This window comes from Harpegnathos saltator, unplaced genomic scaffold (genome assembly GCF_003227715.2).
Source record: "Harpegnathos saltator strain DR-91 unplaced genomic scaffold, Hsal_v8.6 scaffold174, whole genome shotgun sequence".
In the NCBI taxonomy this organism is placed as follows: Eukaryota; Metazoa; Arthropoda; class Insecta; order Hymenoptera; family Formicidae; genus Harpegnathos; species Harpegnathos saltator.
In genome coordinates this window covers 825,131-846,336 of record NW_020229955.1, presented here as the reverse complement: position 1 = coordinate 846,336, position 21,206 = coordinate 825,131, and the positions used below count along the sequence as shown (strand labels likewise).

The 21,206-nt window shown below is 53.0% G+C and overlaps 1 protein-coding gene across 9 annotated transcripts in view; it reads left to right on the top strand.

The window, feature by feature from the left end:
* enok (histone acetyltransferase enoki mushroom) overlaps positions 1-21,206 on the top strand; it is a 30,152-nt gene that overhangs the window by 5,676 nt on the left and 3,270 nt on the right. For 5 of the 9 annotated variants that reach the window (XM_025297334.1, XM_025297335.1, XM_025297338.1 and 2 more), the window contains 5 exons: positions 4,364-5,177; positions 9,400-9,866; positions 10,293-11,926; positions 14,405-14,775; positions 15,036-20,344. In XM_025297334.1, the coding sequence (XP_025153119.1) occupies positions 4,638-5,177; positions 9,400-9,866; positions 10,293-11,926; positions 14,405-14,775; positions 15,036-19,841 (7,818 nt within the window). In that variant the 5' untranslated portion in view covers positions 4,364-4,637 and the 3' untranslated portion in view covers positions 19,842-20,344. Of the gene's footprint in view, positions 1-4,363; positions 5,178-9,399; positions 9,867-10,292; positions 11,927-14,404; positions 14,776-15,035; positions 20,345-21,206 lie in introns of those variants that run through there. The other 4 variants (XR_003112686.1, XR_003112685.1, XM_025297339.1 and 1 more) reach the window with 3 other exon arrangements.

The window sequence follows — 21,206 nt, the reverse complement described above, 5'->3', positions numbered from 1 at the left end:
GCCTGGGTCAACTCTCGCCGATCACAGGTGCATCTCTACCGTCGTCGACACAACGTTTATTCTCTCCTTGTATAATCAATCGTCCGTGTGTCGCCTCCGGCAGCTCGCGCGAAATCGTGCTGCAATCGATGCTCCCGTATCCCAGGGAGACCCTGTTCACGTCCGTTCGTGATGTTTAGTACTCTATCCGCACGGGCAACGGGAAACGCCATTTTCGCCGCCTTTTGTGCCTTTTCCGGAAGTCGGGGGAGCAATATGGTGCCCGCTTGAGACTGGCCCGTAATTGTGCCGCGATGCGTTCCTAAACGTCGTCGTCGTCCTTCGCTTCGTTGTTGAAATCGAGATATTAACCGACTTGTTTAATTGATCTCTCACTTAGCCTAGTTGCGTGTAACTATTATTAGGTGTTTAATCGCGAAAAACAGCCGGCGGCGCGTTGTGTTGATGAAGACACCCCCCCCCCCGTGTGTAAGGTGTCTGTCATATCTTCCACGTGTCGTCTCTCGTGCGCTCCGATTGGAAGATAAATAGGAATCGGTTTTTAACTTGTGCGATGACCCCTGACCGTTAGTCTCGCCTTCAACTCGCGGTTGTTAACACGAGCGCGATCGATCGTGGTGTGAAACGTATAGGTGGAAAACGCAGCGACGCAGACGTCGTCGTGTGCGAGAAGGGAAACGACGATCGGCTGAGCTTTTTCCTCTTCCTGTTAACAGCGCCGATCGATATCTCTCGAAAAAGCCGCAGCATGCCTGAGAAAATTACGTTCCTCGTGCGACTCGTGCACGTGAGATAAACGCCTGGTGAATACACGTGGCCGTCGTTTGAGCCACGTGGCGTGATGCGGTGCATTGTTTCTCACGCTTCGACCGCGGCTGCGCGCGCGCGCGCGCGAGAGAGAGAGAGAGAGAGAGTAAAACAAAAGCCAGCCGGTTTTTCACCACGTCTCTTTCTCTCTCTCTCTCTCTCTCTCTCTCTCTCTCTCTCTCTCTCTCTCTCTCTCTCCGCGCGCCGGTCCGTCTCGCCGAGCCACTCGCGATTTTCCCGGCCAAAAATCAACGTGCTCAGTCATGGATTTGACGGAGCGATTGCTGAGCAGCGTCGCTGTTCAGATCTCGAAAGCAAGCGACTTTCGCGTGATAAACGCGCGACGCGCGGTCCCTTGTGAAAAATTGGGAAAAATCGGCGGTATCGAAAATACAATGTCAATTCATATAAAAGTCTTCGCCGTTCATTCATACAAAAGTTCCCGCGTCGTTCGCGTCGACACTACTCGCGCAGCGTCGCTCGTATCGGGAAAACGGCTTCGGAATCAGCCTGATACGCAGAGAGAGAGAGAGAGAGAGAGAGAGAGAGAGAGAGAGAGAGAGAGAGAGAGAGAGAGAGAGAGCCGGTGCACGAATCCCCGATTAACGGTTTAACAACGGTCTAGAGCTCACACGCCCAAGTGACGATCCGCGTTGCGACATTTCTCGAGCCGCGAGAGTAGAGACATTCTACCGCAAGTTGAGAAAGATCCGCGGATAGGAGCGGCGATTGGAGCGGAGAGGAGATCCCCCCGTCCAGCGTGTGTTGGCGGCGTGCGGCGGCACCTCGGCACGTTTATATATCTCGGTCCAACCAATCGATCCGTCGAGACTCTGTTTCTCATTCTAATATATCTCGCTCATACCTCGCGCCGCGACGCTCCCGAATTTCCTCTCATCGTCGTCGCGTCTCGTCGCGTCGCATCGCGTGCGCTCGCACACGTCGGCTGCGCGCGACCGACTTAATAAGCTGCGCGCAGCCTGCAATTCGCGTTCTCGGCGTTGCGCAATATTGCCGTCGGCCACGGTGATTTTAAATATTTTATCCTCACGCACGCATGCACGCAGCTACGCGGCGCAACGAGAGCCGCGCGCAGGAGAAAGTTCATCGCTCACAGGGAAAACCGACGGACGATCGTTTACGGCCGAGTCGAAAATCGCGTGAGCGCCGAGCGCGAGAATCGAATCGCGCGCGAGCGACGGATGAACAAAGACGAAAGCACGGACGTATAAATCCAGGGCCACGGAGAGGGGGGGGGGAGCATGAATTGGCCGCGCGAGTTCTCGGATTCTGTCGGCCGTGGGCGCACGCGAGGGTCGAGGGATATTCTGAATACACGAATATAGCCGCGAGTAATTTGGCAAAATTTATCCCTCGCGTATGGCGACCCCGCGCAAGAGGAGGAAGGGATCGCGCGGATTGCAAAGTCGGGTTGTCTCGGGGTGTCTCAATCGCCGCGACGTTTCCTTTCCTTCGTCGTCGTTAGGTGGAAAATTCGATTGACCTGCGAGCATGGCCGGTCAGTCGATCGCAACCTTTTGACTTTTGACCTTTTGACTTTTGTCGCGCGTCTTTCCCGCAGGATCGACATTAGCTTTCTCTCTCTTTCTCTCTTTCTTAATTTTTTCGAGCGAAATTCCACTCGACTGTCGAGCCACTCGAGCCTGAGTGATCTTTCGGTCATGCAGAGTGGAATTCTTCCACTCTGACTTGTCGAGTGAACATTCTCACTCGAACTTGAAGAGTGAGTTCGACGTGCTTGACAAATTCGTTCTAATCGAGGAAATATTCCCTCGCATAGGATAAGAATTCACTCTAACAAGTAAACAAGTTGGGGAATGTCAGAATTGTTTCCAATTTCTTATAGTTATTTTTAATGTCAAAGTATAAAGAAATCTGTTGTCAGTTTTAGTTTAAATTCATTTTTTCGAAATTTCTGAAGTTTTTTGTTCATTCTTTTTTTGTTTATTTCTTGTCCATTTTTTACCAGATTTTGACGTTAAAATGAGCTTGTTTGCCGGATAGTGAGCCCAACGTTGAATTTAGCGTAAAACTGAACACTTTTTCAACAATGACGTCAGCCATATTAAATCCGCCATTTTGAATTTTATAAAATGGTTCTGATTCATAACCGGCGACATGTGTGTGCAAGTTTCAACAAATCAGATATATATATTTTTAAGAAATGTTGTTTTAAATATGTATAAAATAGTGTACTTGTGCAAAACTTGAAAAATTTTGAAAAAATTGAAAACATTAATTTAAGCTAAAAATGATAACAGATTTCTTCATATTTTAACATAAAATATAACTATAAAAAATTGAAAACAAATCAGCGTCTGACGTTCCCCCAGGGTTTACTCGTAAGCTCGAATGAAGCACTCCGCGTGCTGCTTCTGGTGGTACTTTCACTATCGCTCACTATCGCTAGTTGAGGAGTGAATTACATGCGAAAGGCCGTTTTCAAGGCAGTATTTACGAAATTTTTTTTTTTTTTTAACAGAAACGGTAAGATCAGTGGACTTGAAATTTTCACAGTGTATGTTCGTTAATGTTTATTAAGTATAAAATAAATTTTATTGAATCACAAGAACCGATCCGATTTGTAATTATAGATAAAAACGCAGTCATTCGTTTGCGAGCTCTATATTTGCTGTCGACACAATTCCGGGCCTCTCACTATTCTGAAACCAAAAAGTGAGAAAGATTTTTAAAATATACGGTTGCCACTATAGCCCGTACCAAAATGAAGGCACTGAAACCAAGTTTGGAAAAATCATGACAATATATACAAACAAAGTAGTCGAGAATTAAACTTCTTTCAACTTGTATAATCATATTAAAAAGAATAAATAAAATAAAATATAACTATGTTCGAGATAGGGGCGGAAAACTATATGTTTACTCTATATTGTGTAAAAATTTCGAGTTATTCGGTTCAGTGGTTTTTGCACAATCGTGTCGACAGTTTAAGAAAATGGTGTTTCCAGATAAACGTTCAAAGTTAGATAGCGTTTGAAGTTTTATGTGTACTTTCTATATAGATAGTAACAGATGTATTTTATACTTTGAACGTTAATGAATACACTGTGCAAATTTCAAGTTTATTTTGATCCTACCGTCTCTATTGAGAAAATTCGTAAAATTTGCCTTAAAAACGACCTGCTGCGCATGTAATTACCCCCTTCAGTTTTATCCGTTTCCAGTGAGATTTCACTCAGGGAAGTTCAAGTTTCAAGAGTTTAGAGTTTGAAGTTTACCTACTTTGAAGATGCTCATAATTTTTCCGTTTTCCTCTTTACATTCCCCCAAACGTCAGGACATGCAACTTTGTCGGGAAAACAGACCTGTCCTCTTCCCGTCGATAGCGGATAATTCGATCGCGGCAGCACGTATAGCGGTCGTCTGTCGATTAGCTATCTAGCCGAAAGCCGGCAATGTCAGATATTATCTGGCACCGTTTAATGCCGCCAAGAACGAAACGCGGAGCCGAAAAACTCGTACTCGAGTACTCCCACGCACGACCTCTACAACCCCGTGTCTGTTCTGCTTTCAGGGTCAGCGCGATAGCCGGCGTGGCGGAGGAGGAGAGGAAGAGGAAGAAGAAGAAGAAGAAGAAGAAGAAGAAGAAGAAGAAGAGGAAGCGCGAGCGAGGGCGAGGGCGAGAACTTCTCGAAGCCGAGCTTCGGAGGCCCCCCGAGAAGCAGGATGTGAACGTCGCGGTCGGCGAACGTGACGTCCTTTACCCGGCGAAGAGAGGTGGGCACTAGCCGTGACTTCGTCGACGCTGTCGCGTCGTCCGCGCCTCGGTCACCGAGGACGGGGACGCGATGGGCGAGCAGGAGACACCCGAGACCTGGACGGCCTGGTTCCTCGATGCGATACGGAAAATACGTACTCAGAAGCAGCGGCCGAGCGTCGAGCGAATATGCCACGCGATACGCCAGCACCACAATTACCACGAGGAGGAGATCGCCGAACACCTGGAGGTCTCCGTGAAGCGTGGCGACGTGCTGAAAATATTCAACAAGGGACAGTCCTCGTACAAAGACCCGTGCGGCTTGCAGTCGAAACCGCTCAGAGTCACCAAGTCCGCGGACCTCAGCAAGGTCTTGGGCAAGGCTGTGCGCGAGCTCGGCGAACGCGAGGGTTCTACCCTTAAGAGCATCGAGAAGTACATCAGGCAGAGTCACACGGTCGAGGAAGAGTCCGATGGCGACCTCAGGACCGCTCTCAGGCTGTCCGCCAAGCGTGCGGTTGATCGCGGACTCGTGCTGCAGGAGGGCAGACTCTTTCGACAGTCCGACCGGCCACCATGCCTCAAGAAGAACAACGACAACGCTCAATCGTCGTCGGAGCAGCCCGCCAAGGTGAGTCACTTGAGCCCGCCCGCTAAAGTGAGCGCCACGCCGCGATGATGACTCACTGCTCCCTGAGAGAGAAACTCCGTCCGTCTTCGTCGTAGGATCACCGTCGTAGGAGATCCGCGTTTGATCGCCTCGCACTTTGCGCGCCGCTCTTATGTCTCTTCCCTGTCGATGTCGCCGAGGAATAAAGAGTCTTTCACCGGAGAACGGACGATGCGTGATCTCGCTGCGATTGATTCTCCTCCTTTGTCTCCGTCTCCGTCTCCGGTACAAGAATCGGGCAGAATCACTAGGAATTCCGATACCGGAGCTCTCCACCGACGTCCAACCTAACCGGTCAGCCGGTCGATTGAAATTGAGCGCAGAGAGTTCGCTGAACTCTCCGATTACAGTTACATTGTTACATTATCGTGCTGGTATCGGTGAGGAGGAGGAAGAGTAAACGTGGATGTGCGCAAAGCCGTCCCTTGGGCTCTTGCTTTACGCCGCTTTCAGCCGCGCTCGCCGTCACTTGCTGGAGTGACAGTTGGCGCGAGCGCCCGTTCCCACGACCTTGAACTCGAGCGTGCCGCGTAAACGGCGAACGGGCGCGAGCGAAATTAATTTGTCGACGAATATTCTCTCATCTCGTCGCTACCGCCGCCGCCGCCGCCGCCGCCGCCGTCACCTTGCTGTATTACGCGTCGCTCCGGTCACGCGTCGTCGCTCACGCTCGCGCGGACGAGAAGGAGAGCCTTCAGGCCGGAAAATATCGCGGTGGGTCGCGCGCAGCAGAATAGTGCCCCACGTTCCAGCGAACTTGGGGAACGTCGCTTGTGTGGCAGTCGCTGGAGTGGGACGACGATGAGGGACAAGCGGGGAACGGAGGGCGGAGGGAGAACGGCTGGAGGAGGAAGAAGAGAGAGAAGGTCGGGACGATGATGGGCTATCTCGTCGGCCGACTTCCGGCGACTCGTTTGTACATCGCTTCTCTCTTATTGATCCTCCTCCTCCTCCTCCTCCTCCTCCTCCTCCTCCTCCTCCTCCTCCTCCTCCTCCTCCTCCTCCTCCTCCTACTCGCCCGCGGAATCGTCGTCTTCTCCGTCCTCGCGAGCGCGCCGCGTCCTCGCGCGAGAAATCGCGGAAACGCGCCGACGCGCCGCGCGGTCGTCCCATTCGCAGCGCATCAGGTGGCATATCCGAATACCCGGCCGGCGAACGATGCCGGTCACACGGACGCGCGTACACAGATTCGTGCCTGTCGACCTCCTCGGTGCGATTTATTTTCCCGCGCTTTTTCCCGAACGACCCACCTCGTTAGCCGCTACTAATCGCCAGAAGTCGGCGGATTGATCACCGCCACTACCACCACCGCTTCCTCCTCCTCCTCCTCCTCCTCCTCCTCCTCCTCCTCCTCCTCCTCCTCCTCCTCCTCCTCCTCCTCCTCCACCACCACCACCGCCACCGCCACCGCCACCGCCACCGCCACCGCTACCACCACCATCACCACCAGCACCACCACCGACGACGACAAGCCGTTTTATAGGAACCCAACCATTTTGAAAATTACATAGCAAGCGCGTTGCAACGACGGACGGTCGATCGCAATGCTCTCGCGGCGACAAGTCGCGGCGAGCCGGCTGCACGGGCGGAAATGAAGCCGTCACGTTAACGCGGATTAAATGCCATCCACGAGGTGGAAGTATTATGCGGACCTTTAACTAACCCGCTGAAACGGAATGTCGTTTACCGCCCGTTGGAGAGAGAGAGAGAGAGAGAACAGCTCGGCACGCGGTGGAAATTGTCTGAAGACCGGGACGAGGTTTCGCTGAATGAGATAAAGGCTCGCGCGCGCGCGCGCGCGTTATGTAACGTTATTTAGGAAATCGTAAGCAACTCGGTGTAAGCACGCGAATTAGTTTCGCGCTGTTTACAAGCGTCTCTTTGCTCTAATCTCGTTTAAAGTGGAAGAAAAAAATCATTGCCGGAAGAGATCCGATAGTCTCCGCTTGAACTAGCTGAGCTCGCAGGTACGATTGCGCGATCGACGTTTTGAAATTTCAAAGTCAAAATAGAGCGGTTTGCCGCCTCCGACAGCTCCAGTTGTTGCCTCGCGATCGAGTGAGTTCAGCAACTCGTTGTATCGGCAGTCGCGGCGTAACGATATCGGACAATTCCGCTCGAAGTCACGGTGACTTGTTCCCCGCGGGCTCTGTTGCGGCCCTCGCAACTTCGAGGTAGAATGAAATTAACGGGTAATGTTGGCGCGTGAAGCATTCACGAGCGAGTCGGCCAATCGCGCAACAGGTCGCTGTCGGTGCGAGAAACGGAGGCAAATCGCGCGCGCATATCTTGTGCTTTCTCTTTGAAATTTAACATCCTCCAGTTGGAACGAGCCGCGGCCGCGGCGTTATTTGTCGCGCGCGCGAAGTTCACACTTGTTGCGAAACGGTCTACGAAACGCGATGATTGAAAACTGAAAAAGAGATTACGTCGAAAAGATCTTTTTAAGATTACGTAAGCAAATTGTCTGGAAGTCGTCCGTTTGTGCAGCAGGAAATAGGAAGTGTTTTGCAATACCGTCTCTCTCAATCATGTGAACGTTTATTCGCTCAGAAATAATCGGTCGCAATGTACGCGACCGATAGCATTCACGATTTACGTTTACCGTGTCCGAGAGAGACGGTATTGCAACAAAAACTTCCTAATTTCAAAATGGAGATACAGATGGTATACTCTACTCATTGTCGACACGGAAAGAGTATCTCAGGTAATTACGAGACACTTCTCTCCGTAGGCTGCTTTTGCCGCAGCCTGTCGCCGTTATGTCCGGCTCGCAAGTTCCGTTATTGTTTTCTTTTTGCGCTGTAAACTTATCTCGTATCGGCAACGTATCGCGGGTATTATTGCGGTATCGCTTTCGTGTTCGATTAATTACACCTCCGCGCGATATTAAGAGTTCGCATCTCTTGGCAATTTGCACGCTGTCTCATTGTTCTGTTCGGGCGGCGGCGTTTTCCTCGAAATTATCGTTACCGTTGTGTGTTACCGGCGTTGCTGGCTTTCTCACCCACGCTCTCTTAATAACATGCACCCTTCCGACGCATATAAGTGCGGCGTGCACCGCGTTGCCTAACCGGCGTTCCTGCGTTATCGCCGCGCCGCGCCGCGCCGAAATGAATAATTACGCTCTGCGCCCGGGACTCGTTCGCCTTTTGCACACGCGATACATAACAGTAGATGGTATCGAGTGGCCGATACGCGAGAATCGACGCAGCCGGCGTCAAGGCTCCTTGAGCGCCTTGAACGATGCAGCCTACTTTGTAATTTCATAGCATTCGTCCTTAAACCGTCCACGAGAGAGAAAAAGGACATTGTCCATCTCCGTGCCGGATGCTTGGAATTTAAGTCTCGATTTTATCTCGCCATCCCCTCACGCACGCTCTATAAATATTATTTTACACTGAATACTACAAGTTTCCCATGTTTGAATCACACGAGTCCTTATAATACAATATAATATAATAGGCTCCGCGTGATATACCAGACTATATTATAGTCTCCGGGTCTACTCCCAAATAGACAAAAAGATATCTTTCAGATTTCTTGAGATGTCTTACATTTTTCCGAAAAGATATCTTTTAGGGATCTAAATGTTAACCCCTTCCGTGGCACGGACGCCACCGGTGCGTCCAGCCAAAACCGTGCCGTAAGTGGCACGGTTAAACATTTAGTGAATTTCTATATTTTGACCTCAAATTCGGATTCGGCGACCAAAAAAACTGAAGTATACAAATTATTGAAAAAATCCGCCCCGTCATTTTTTGTGGGGCGGTTTCAGTGCATTTTAATGAATTTTGCTCTGCCACGGAAGGGGTCAAAGATGTCTTTCCAGACATCTTTTAAATGTCTGTAGATATCTTTTAGAAAATCCTATAAAGACATCTTCAACTAAATCTTTAGATATCTTTCTAGACACCTTCTAGACATCTTCTAAAGACATATCTTTTAGATGTCTACAAGATATCGATGTTTACTGGGCTCTACCATTTTCTTTTATATATTTATATACTGTATTTATTTCCTCTTGTACGAGAGAGAGAGAGAGAGAGAGAGAGAGAGAGAGAGAGAGAGAGAGAGAGAGAGAGAGAGAGAGAGAGAGAGAGAGAGAGAGAGAGAGAGAGAGAGAGGACCATAGGGTCAGAGATACTTAATTAGACATTGTTCCCTGCTCATTTTTCGGCAGCAGCCATCAGCACCGCTGCCGATCTGCAGAGAGTGCCTTGGCGCCACGGTGGCCGGCAACAACAACAACAACAACAGGCGCAACTCCAGCGAGAAGCTCAGCAGGTGTATCGCTTGCGGTGCCGCTCTGCACAATTCCTGCGCTCCGCCGGAACTCTCGATGTTCGTCGACCGAGGGATAACCTGGTCCTGCGACGGCTGCTCGCCGACTTGCTCCGGTTGTCATCTGGAACGAGAGTCGCAGAATTATCTGGTCAAGTGCGCCGGTTGCATCAAGTGTTACCACCCCAGCTGCCTCGACACCGGCCTCGACAAGAAGATCCGAGCGCCTTGGAGATGTCGGCACTGCCTAACAGCCCATACTCCGGTCGGCAAGGACGACGGTAAGAAGAACAGGGCGCAGGACTCAGCCGATGACGACACGACGAACAGCGCGAGGAAGAGGCTGAAGTTACGGGAGAATCGAAAGTGAGTGTGTGAGAGAGAGAGAGAGAGAGAGAGAGGGGGGGGGGAGCGTACGCACGTGGTATGCATGTGGTGTATTCGCGCGCGATGGAGGGAAACGTACTAATATTAGAATATAATAACGAGTAGAACTTGTCACGCGCCTCGTAACATCTAACGTTTAACGAACAAAGTCGAGTCCTGGTGATGAAGTAGGGAGTAGGGAAATCTTTTCCCACAAACGCTCCGAACAAGTGTTCATTGTTGTTTGAACGTAAAGCTTTTCAATATAGTTACGTCGGGATTCTCTGTGAGAATATACCTCTGTGAATCGACCTAACGACAATGCATGCTCGCATCGGTGAATACGACCACGCGATGATTTCTTCTTCCTTCTGGACATCGGACTGGGTAAACTAATGTACCTCGCGGTGATGTTTTCTTTTACAGATCGATGGTATCCAGAAAATGCTTGGCGAATGCGTACCCGAGCAAGAGAGGGAGTGCGGGACTGGCTCAGGTGGACAGCAGCTCGGACGGTAATGCGGGTGTTGTCTCCCCTCGTCAACCACCTTTGAATTCCTCTCCTTTACCACAACCCCCCACCCCACTCGCAGGCCAGGGTAGGCTACTCGAGGAAAAGAACGACAGGATCTCCAAGGAGAAGCAAAAGTTCTTTAGATTGAGCGCGTTTAACGCTGAGCACAGTAAATTGAAGCGGGTGGGGGGCGGTGATAAAACGAAACCCTCGCGGAACGTTAGCGCTAGGTCGACTCGAGGTACCGCGAATTCGAAAAAGTCTGGAACGTCGCGAGTGTCCAGCAGTAGCAGCGCCGGCGAAGGCAGCAGCAGTAGCAGCAGTAGCGAGGCCGGTAACAGCAGCGGGAGCTCGGATGGCAGTGATAGTAGCGAGGACGATGACGAGAACAACAACGACGACAACGACGATGACGACGACGACGACGACGACGACGACGACGATGACGACGAGGATGAGGACGATGATGAGGAAGGCAATAGCTCGAGCGAGAGCAGCGATTCCTGCTCGTCGTCAGACGAAGCGCAACACGACAGAATCGAGTCTCCCAAGACGAAAGTGCCGTTCGCCTGCGACCTCAGTGAGGACAAGCCGTGGGGCTTCGCTGCCGCCGCCGCCAAACTGAACGTAGAGTCGCCTTTCTTCAGCAATATCACCAACACCTTCGGCGCTCCGGTACCCAAGCTCGACGTGGGCGACACGCCGACTTTTGGCTTGCACATACAGCCCGCGGCCGCCGCTGCGTCAGACAGCAGAAAGAAACCGCTGAAATTCGAACGCAATGCCGCCGTGCAGTCGCCGGGCGTCGGATTTGCGAGCGCCGACAACAAGGTGAAACCCGGGAGCGGCCAGTTGAGAAGCCTCTTCGACGGTTTGAGCCACTTTTTTTCAGCACCTAGCAGAGCGAGATCGGCGGGCGTGCCGGCGCCGAATTACGCGCCGGATAGAAGGAAAAGGCCTAACGCTGAGGATAACGCTGAGGCGAAGACCAATCGAGTCTCCTCGCGGATCGGTGCTAACCAGCGAAGCAAATCGGACGATTCGCCCAGTAAGTCGAAGGAACGGAAAAAGACCGAAGTCGTCGAGATCATGTCGAGAATACCGAAGCCTGGTATCTTCGTTCCTTCCGACGAGAGTCTGTATTCTTCGCTAAACGAGAAACTACCGAAGATGACTCCGTCGAGTCTGGTGAAGACCGCGGTGAACAGTAAGAGGCACGAGCACGAGAGGAGAAAGTTAATGAAAGACGACGCGTCGTCGCTCATTAAGTGCGCCGCCGTCGCAGACCCCTCGTCACCGTCATCGTCATCGTTGAGACACGAGCAGCAGCAGCAACAGCAACAACAACAGTCGCGAAAGAAGCACACGGCTGCGGATACGAGTCAGTCACGCCACCCTGTGCCCGGTCCCGTTGCAAAGTCCGGCCTCAGCTCCGATTCCGTCAAATCAAATCCCAGTCCAAAGTCCAATCCACGAGCCTGTACTAGCGCCACCACCACCAACACCACCACGACACCCCGCGCGACACCCTGCTCCACCAGGAAGGGTAAGAGTCTACCCCACCCGTTCACAAGTCCTAACCTCGATGATGCACCCAAAGTCGAAAAAGAAGACTTCCTTCTAATCTAATCCTCGCTCACGACCACGTGGATGTGTTGGCGGTGTGGTGTGCTGTGATGGTGTGGTATGATGCGTGTGTACACGAGCGTCTGGTGACCATATAACATCTTCCAAGATAACATGATTGTTCCGTCAGATACCGAGTATCAGATAATCCGAGGAAAACCTACCGATATACTTGCGGATGTCCTGTCTTCGCGTCGCTATCACAACGATCACGATTATAGTTTAATCACGAACAATCAGGTTCCTTGGTGAGACGTTTATCCGCCACATGGTGTAAAACCAATGGTTATATCTCGCGATAACGTAATCCGAGGGTAGTCGCATACACAATCGCAGAGAATTATACGGAGACGTGACTGGCGATTGGGGGCGACGTGTAAGAAGAAAAGAAGCTATTCCCATTTGTTTTACACTCTGTGAATACTGTGGTTATTGCATGTTGTTAATCATGTTATTACTTGGCTCTGGCATTTTGTTTCCTTTAATCCACGCTACATACATTTTGGGAGACGGCTGTCGAGTGTCGAGAGAAATTACGACGAGACTTTTACAAGGGATACGTACTAACGTGTAGAGAGAGAGAGAGAGAGAGAGAGAGAGAGAGAGAGAGAGAGAGAGAGGGAGAGGAAGAGAGAGAGAAGCCGCCTCTTAATCATGCATTCGTTACTTTGGACTCAATCATCTTACGTCTACTTTTTCTTTTCTTTTGCAACCAACACCGTGGTTATTGTCAGGATAGGTACTTGTACAGAACACACACACACACACACACACACACACACACGACTGTATAGTTGCGTCTGCAAATATGCACCGTACCATAATGTACATATATAATGTAACACGACATATAATTCGCACAACTTTCACTCGGATATCTCATCTTGTACATTGGGATAATTTTCCGATTATTTTTGTATTCTTTCGTTTCGACCGTTCGCGATCGAAATCTCGATTTGTGGTCCGATTTGTGGCTTCCGCCACATGTATCGCGGCGGCGGCGGCGGCGGCGGCGGCGTCCGGGCACGAGCATTGTCGTTGCGTTTTTACAGATGATAAAACGCGGCCCACTTTCCGAAGAAACACGGCTGGAATTCGATCTCGATCGAGATCCCGCGACGCGGGAAGACGACGACACGCGAGACGCGCCGAGCTTACCGTCGTCGTTTTTGTTAACGTTCGATCCAACACGTTCAGAGATTGACGATATTCGTTCCTTCTCAGCTCTTCTCTCCCTTCTGTCAGCCTGTAAAAACGAGACGACTACAATCAGAGTGTTTCCAGGCGCTGACGAGAAATACGGCACTATGGGTGGCTTATCTCACTCAGCCGCCCCCTTGTACCATTCACACTGGAGCCTACCTGCTGCTGCTGACATTTAGCAGGCACTGTTGTATAACACCGCCCCCCTTCACCCCCTTCTTCACAAAAGAGAAGTCCCTGTGCCGACGAAGAGCCAGAACTTTGATACTCTGCCAACACATCCCACAAAAAACCTAACCCACAGCTTTGCTTTGGAATACTACTCACATTATTAACAGCGATCGGGAGTTGTTGACCGCATTCTTTTCCGTTTATAATATCTTCCTTTTCTTCTTGTTTTTTTTTTTTCCCCTTTTCTTTTCTTTTCTCCCCTCTTTTTTCATTTATCGTTCTTTGACGTTATTGTATCACGTGGGGTTGCTATTGGTCACCACACCATGCGCCGATCGATTTAATTTAGCTTCCTATGGTTTAATATAGATCCACTTTTTGACCAGTCGGTTCCTACAATAGGACGTGGCTAATAATCCCTCCGTTAGTCTAAAAATATAATGGCTACTAAATCGTCCAGAGGGAGGGTCATGTTCACGTACCTGAGTCATGGGTGATGATGAGATTATCCTCGCTTTTTGTGTAATGCATCTCGTATCTAGTGCGAGTTACACCAGCGACGTAATGCACACCGTTTATCCCCTTGTCTTTTGTCGCGGAACGTCGTCGACACGTGCCGTAACGTACTTTAGTGTTAACGTTTTCCTTTGTTCTCTTTTATACCGAAGTGCGTGCGCGCGTCGAACGCATTTTACCACGTTCGATGCCGAGTTCGTTCCTGACATTTTTCTCATTGTTTTTATCGATTTCGTCCATCAGATTTCTTTTACACGAGACACATTTCTTCTCCGTATCTTTTTTTTCTCATACAACAAATTGTAAGCGGTTAAAGTCTAAACAAGTCGTACACACGAAGATCTGATTTGTTCGATATTAATGATTCGACGACAAGTATGGAAAAATTTCGACCGATTTCTACCGAGACGAGACCGCAACGAGACCGAACGAATTGTTGCGTTAGAACAACGTCGCGTGTTGACTCGGCTCGGGCTCGTGTTCATCAAGTGCCTTCCTCTTTTTACAGACGAACCTGTTGTGTCAAAATTCTTGCCGCCGGGTGTTACGCAGAAGGACGCGGACCTCTTTAGGGAGGCACGCGAACGGGCGGCCCGCTTGACCGCCAACAACGACGAGAGCGAACCGTCCGCCAGCAGTACGCCCGGCAGCGCGGCGCGAAATCCTGCGGCGATAGTGTTTGGCCGTTACGAGGTCGAGACTTGGTACTCGAGTCCGTTCCCTCAGGAATACGCGCGGCTACCCAAGTTGTTCTTCTGCGAGTTCTGCCTCAAGTACACGAAGAGCCGGGCGGTGCTCGACAGGCATATGGACAAGTGCCACTGGAGGCATCCACCTGCGACCGAGATCTACAGGTGTAACGGACTGTCCGTCTTCGAGGTAGGCGCGCATCTTCGTCACACTGTATTTGCTTTTCTTTCACATCATAAAATGTATGATTATTTTATTGCTTTTCTACTCACAGCCAGGTTTGAGCGACGCTCAAAACTGGTGTGTGGTTGCGAGTAAATGGATCCACACCACTTGTAGCCTCACCACACAAGAGGAAGTGTTCAATGTTATCTTTATAATGTACCAGTTCGCGCGCACAAAAGAAAGTTGTGTTTACCAACTGAGGAGGAATCGCCTCGTTGTTGCAGATCGATGGCAACGTGAACAAGATATACTGTCAGAATCTATGTCTGCTGGCCAAGCTGTTCCTGGATCACAAGACGCTTTATTACGACGTGGAGCCGTTTCTCTTTTACGCGGTGACCAAGAACGACAGGCACGGGTGCCACTTGGTGGGCTACTTCAGCAAGGAGAAGCACTGTCCGGCTCAAAGGTACAACGTATCCTGCATCATGACACTACCGCAGTATCAGAGGCAGGGCTTCGGCAGGTTTCTCATAGAGTTCAGCTATCTCCTGTCGAAAGTCGAGGGCATCCCGGGCACGCCGGAGAAGCCGCTCTCGGATCTCGGTCGTGTGTCGTATCATTCCTTCTGGAAGAGCGTGGTGCTCGAGTACCTGGACTCGCATCGGAACATCAACGGCATCAAGCTCGACGATATCACGAAGGAGACCGGCGTGTCGGCGCACGACATCGCCACGGCGATGCAACTGCTGGGTTTCATCAAGTCGGTATACCTGCCGGGTGAGGCGAACTCCAAAATGGCTGTGGTAGTCGATTGGAACAAGGTGGACGCTCACATGGCGAAAGTGCGCAAGAATTCACGCATCAAGCTGGATCCCGACTGTCTCAGATGGATACCGTTGCTCACTCAGATACCTAACCCGTATCAGAATCCAGAAGAGAGCGGCGACACCGGCTCGGAAGTGTCTCCAGCGGTGGAACCTAAGCCGGTAGCGGCGATCGTCGAAAAGATACAGAGAGTGAAGATTAAGAAGAAACCGAGAGGGAGGAGAATCGGCCAGAGGAGATCGTCACCTTTGAAGCCGAAGACCCCGCAGAGAAGCGCGCCTCAGAAGGAGGCGGTCAAGGAAGAGAAGGAGCACACCAAGGACACGAGAGAAGTCAAGACGCCGAAAGAGTCGAGGGAATCGAGAGAATCCGCGAAGGAGAGTCGCACCAATAGTAGCGTCGAGCACACGGACAGCCGGAAAGACGCGGACACTGACGCGAAGAGCGGCACCCCGGCGTCCACGACGAGAACTTCTCGCGCGGTCAGCTCGGCAAAAAATACTCCGGCTCCGACGAGTCCGCCGAAGACGACGACGCCGCAGGTGACGATGACGATGTCGAAAAGGAGGATCAGGCCGCCTAAGACGTATCTAGCCGAGTCGTCGGTCGTCACGACGCCGCTGAGGAAACGAAAACATTCCGACAAGATTGAAGTCGCGGACAAGGAGGAGACCAACGTCAGAAAAAGGACACGAGAGTCTCTGCGGGAGAGGGACAGGGAGCGCGACCGGGAGGCTGAGCGGGAACGTGACAAAGAGAAGGAGAGGACAAAGGACAAGGACAAATCGAAAGAAAGCGAGCCTTCGAAGGAAACGTCAGCGGAGAAGACTCTTCTCAAGTCCGAGTCAAATCGACGAGCCTCGACTCCGCTGGGTCAGAGAAACTCGTCGAAGAAGCAGTGCAAGGTGGACGATATCTTGCTGAAGGTCACCAGCAGGCAGTCCAAATACATGCAGCAGACGAAGCAGACGAAGGAGAAGAAAGCGCCGGAGGAAACGCACTGTAACGGCGGCAAGGAAGAGACGCGAGACCCGATGAAGAACTCGTCGCTGTCGAGACGGGGTAGGACCAAAGCGGCGGCAGCGGCGGCGGCGGCGGCAGCGGCAACGGCAGCAACTCCGACGACAACTCCCACGACAACTCCTACAACAGCAACAACGACGACGACGACGACGACGACGACTACGGCGGCGGCGGCGGCGGAAGCTCTGAAGATGCCGCAATTGACGCCGGAAGCTCCGACGAAGAACAGAGCCGAGAGTCCTGTGATACAGCCGCCGTCGTTATCCCCGCCACCCGCGGAAAACGCCGTGAAGAACGGTTCCGTTCGTAGCAAGCAACCGTCCGTAACGGATCTGCCGTCGAAGCACGCTGCGCCAGTCAGCAACGGCGATAACAAGAGTGAGAACGCGGAGGAGAACAATGGGTCGGTCGTTACCCCGGAAACGGAGGTTGTGTCCGAGAGTCCCGGTGAATACGAAGGTGGCGACGAGGACGAAGGCGAAGAGGAAGAGATATCCGCGCCGATGCCTAAACCCGTGACCGGCGAGAAAAAGCAGCAGCGGCCGTTGTCGCCTATCGCGGAGAAGCCCGTGAAGGAGATGACTTGCAACGACGAGAAAGCAGCGGACGATAAGTCGCAGGTGATGAAGAAAGAGAACGAGAGCTCATCGCTGAAAGCGGAGGCAGCGACGGCAATGGTGGCGGCGGTGGCGGCGGCGGCGGCGGCGGCGGCGGCGACGGCGACGGCGACGGCAACGGCGACGGCGACGGCGGATCTACCGGTCGGCGACGATCAGACTGAAACTTTAAACGAATGTGATAAGGACTCCGAGACTGAAAAGCCCGCCTGCAGTCCGGAGGCATCGAAAACAGTACCTGAAGTTGCTTCACCAAAAGAGGAGGAAGTCGACAAGTCGGAGATCGCCGGTTTGCCGAAGAAAGATGACCCCAAGGAGGAGTTGGTCCGCGAGACGCCCAAGAACACTGCGAAGGTTGACTTGACGCGGCCAAAGACGGAGGCGTCTCCCGCGATGACAGCAAACGACAAACGAAGCACATGCGTGCTCGCCAATAACACGACGGTGAATAGCACGGAGGTCGAGCCTCTGACACCGCAGGAGAAGACGTTGCCCACGGTAGCATTGGAGCAGCAGGACAGCACGCTGCAGTTGCAAACTCAGACGGACGAGCTGAAGCAGCACTCGCCTGAGAGCGGCAAGACGACCCCGCACCTGGAGAACCCAGGCTCGGTGAAGCGGACACCACCGTCGCAGCCGGATCTACCGTCTATGGGAGTGTACACGCCAGACTCAACCACCAACTCGGTGCACTCGCTTCATTACGGTCAGTGTGACCTGGACGTTAGTCAATTGGGCCTGGAGTCGCCCACTTCCATAGCCAGCGACCTCGCCTCGCAGAACAGCGTGGAGCGACCACCCAGTGCGTTGCCATCTATTCCGCCGCCGGTTAGTGTGCCAATGACGACGGTACCCATGCAGCAGATTACCGCGCCGGTAACGTCGTCGTCGTCACCGATGCCGGTGAACATACCGACAGCGGCGGCGGCGGCGGCGGCGACGTTAAGAGAGGCGCAACAACAGCAGCAGCAGCAACAGCACCAACAACAACAACAACAACAACAACAACAACAACAACAACAACAACAACAGGTGCAATACGCCGACTGCTCGATGCCGCAGCACACGCCGCCCGCTCACGTGAGCATCCATCCGATGCATCCGCAGCCGCAGTCCCTTCAGCAACCGCGTACCCCGCAGTCGCACACTCCGCAGAGCATACCGACTCAGAGCCCGCAGCCGTTGCCGCAGAGTCAAACACCGCAGCCCCTGCCGCCGCAGTCTCACACGCCGCAAAGTATACCGACTCAGAGCCCGCAGCCGATGCCACAGAGTCTCACGCCGCAGCCTTTACCCCAGGCGCACACGCCACAGCCGATGCAGCTATCGCTCGCGCAACAGGCCCAGAATCAGAATATGGCGCACAGTCAGTCTCAGCAGCAGCAGCATCAGCAGCAGCAGCAGCAGCAGCAACAGTCAGCGCATCAACAACCGTCGCAAGCACCGCAGCAACAAGCACAGCAGTCGCAGTCACACAGCAAGAGAGCGAGCGGCTCGCAGACGACTCACAGGTCCAGGTCGACGCAGCAGAGCAGCAGCAGGTCGTCACATCGCGCCACCCCACCGGCGACGCCTCACACGCAGACCTCCCAGCATACGACGTCGCAGAGTAGCGGCAGCGGCGGCGGTCACAGCAATAGTACCGTGGCGCACACGAGCACGCATCCGATACCGCCGCAATACCAGCAGTCCCCGTCGTCGTCGATGAGCGTGCCGCCGATGCCGCCTCACCCGCACTCGCATACCGCGGCCGCGCACGCCGCGCACTCGCACAACATGGTGATCTCTCAGGGCAACTACATGACGGTGGCGGGCTCGCCGCAGGGCTTTCCCACGCAGAACACCTACGTGATCCAGCACCGCAGTGGCCGGTCGGGCGCGCCTACGCCCTGCACGACCACGACGAATTTCTACATACAGACCAGCGCGATGCCGCCGCACTCGCACACCCCGGCGCCGCCGCCGTTGTCGGCCTCCGGCAATCACCAGACCACCAACTCGTGCAGCCTCGCGAAACTGCAGCAGCTCACCAACGGCCTGGAGATGATACCGCCGACGCCGTCGCCGGCGATGAACCTCACGCCACCGCCGCCGATCCCCCACACCATGACGCCGCCGCAGACGTCGCGGCAGCTGGCGACGCCACCGCAAGTGCCGCTTGGCTACGCCAAGAACTACTACAACGTCAACACCGTGCCACCCGGCACACCCGGCCCGCCCAGCCGTTCCGCCTCCAGGTCGTCGGCTAACCCGGCGAACATGGCGTCGCTCACGCAGCCGTACCCTAGCGAAGGCCTCTACCGGCAGTCCCTTGACCCGAGCCCCACCTGCCCGCAGATGCAGAGCGCCGCCAGCCGAGTCAGTCCGAACGTCGCGCTCAACACGAATCTCATGGCGGCCGCGCAGTACAGCTATCGAATGGCGCAGCCGGCCGGCACGTATATGAACCAGGCGCAGCTGGGCGGCTTTATGAATCAGGCGAGTCAATTGCCGGTCGGCGTGGTGAACGTGCCCGCGCCGTATCCGCAGGATCCCCACCAGCAGAACCCGGCGGCGGTGTACACCACGTATCACGGCTACGGCCTCATGCAGCCGCTCAACAGCACCATGAGGCCGCGTTAAGGCGCCCGCAGCGCCTCGAACGGATCTCTGGCTTCTTCTCGCCCGAGAACGGGAAGGAGGATCGCTCTTGGCCGCGGCGAGCAGTGAGTGAGCGAGAACGAACGAGAATCTACGCGCAGTACGGTTGGTAAATGCTCTCACGCGCGACGACAAGTTAACGCTCTCTTCTGTACGGCGACCTACGGCGACGACGACGACGACGCCTCGCTCGTCTGCGCTCGTACTTCCTTTCCGGCTACCACCGCTCTCCACTTGCTTCCATCGGCTGTGTGTTGGCCTGCTCTGCCCGTGGGAATCGAGCGCTGTCCATCGCCTTTCTTCTACCGCACCGCATCGCATCACGCACCACCATGGCCGGCTTTCAACGCAGCGCAACACAGCAGGCTCTCGCCCTCTCGGCTCGGCGGGGGGGGGACTCTCCTCCCCAGAGAATCTCCGAGATAATACGAAGGTGCTCGCTCTCTTTTTCTCTCTCTCTCTCTCTCTCTCTCTCTCTCTCTCTCTCTCTCTCTCTCTCTCTCTCTCTCTCTCTCTCTCTCTCTCTCTCTCTCTCCCCCCCCCCCTCCCTCTCTCTCTCTCTCTCTCTTTGGCGAGGTCGCTCGCCGCAGTCGGTAGGCTCGCTGCGACGATTCACGAGCGATGAATCGAGAAACGCGCGCGGATAATCAGCGCTGGACGACGTGTTTTCGCGAATAACAACGAGCGATTTGGAGAATGCGTGATCGGTATCGTTGCGTAAAGAATACTATTGTCGGCAATCATTCGCGCGATTTCACGCGATTTTGCACGCGGTAAAATGATTTTTTAGTCACTCGATGATGCGTGGCGACTTTAACTCGATTATTGGTTTTAAGGTGTCTCCTGAGAAGTGCCATGAACTACACGTTGCCGCTGTAGACCGCTTCGAGCACTCGTTTAAATCACGATGACGCGTCTGCGAGAGAGAAGACCACGAGTTATTTCTGTTTCTCTTTTTTCTCTCTCTCTCTCTCTCTCTCTCTCTCTCTCTCTCTCTCTCTCTCGATATCCGCAATAAATCGCAGTAAAAGAGGCACTAAAAAAGTAGATGCGCGTCATCGGATAAATAATGTACACGCGCAGAATCGTGTGACACGTCGTTCCTAAAGGCTTATCCCCTCTCGGTGTTTCTCTCTCGTGTCTGAAGGTAAAAAAATTGGCGCGACGGCGAGTTCAAACGGAGTATCCTTCCGGAAACGATAATACTTCATAATTCTCCAAATGCGTCATTCGCAAATACGCGTCTTAGCCGGCGCTTGCTAACAATAGAGGAGTATAGGGAATTGCGAATTAAGAGTCGTACGTTCTTCTGCTCTTTCCTCCCTCCCCCCCCCCGCGATATTTTTT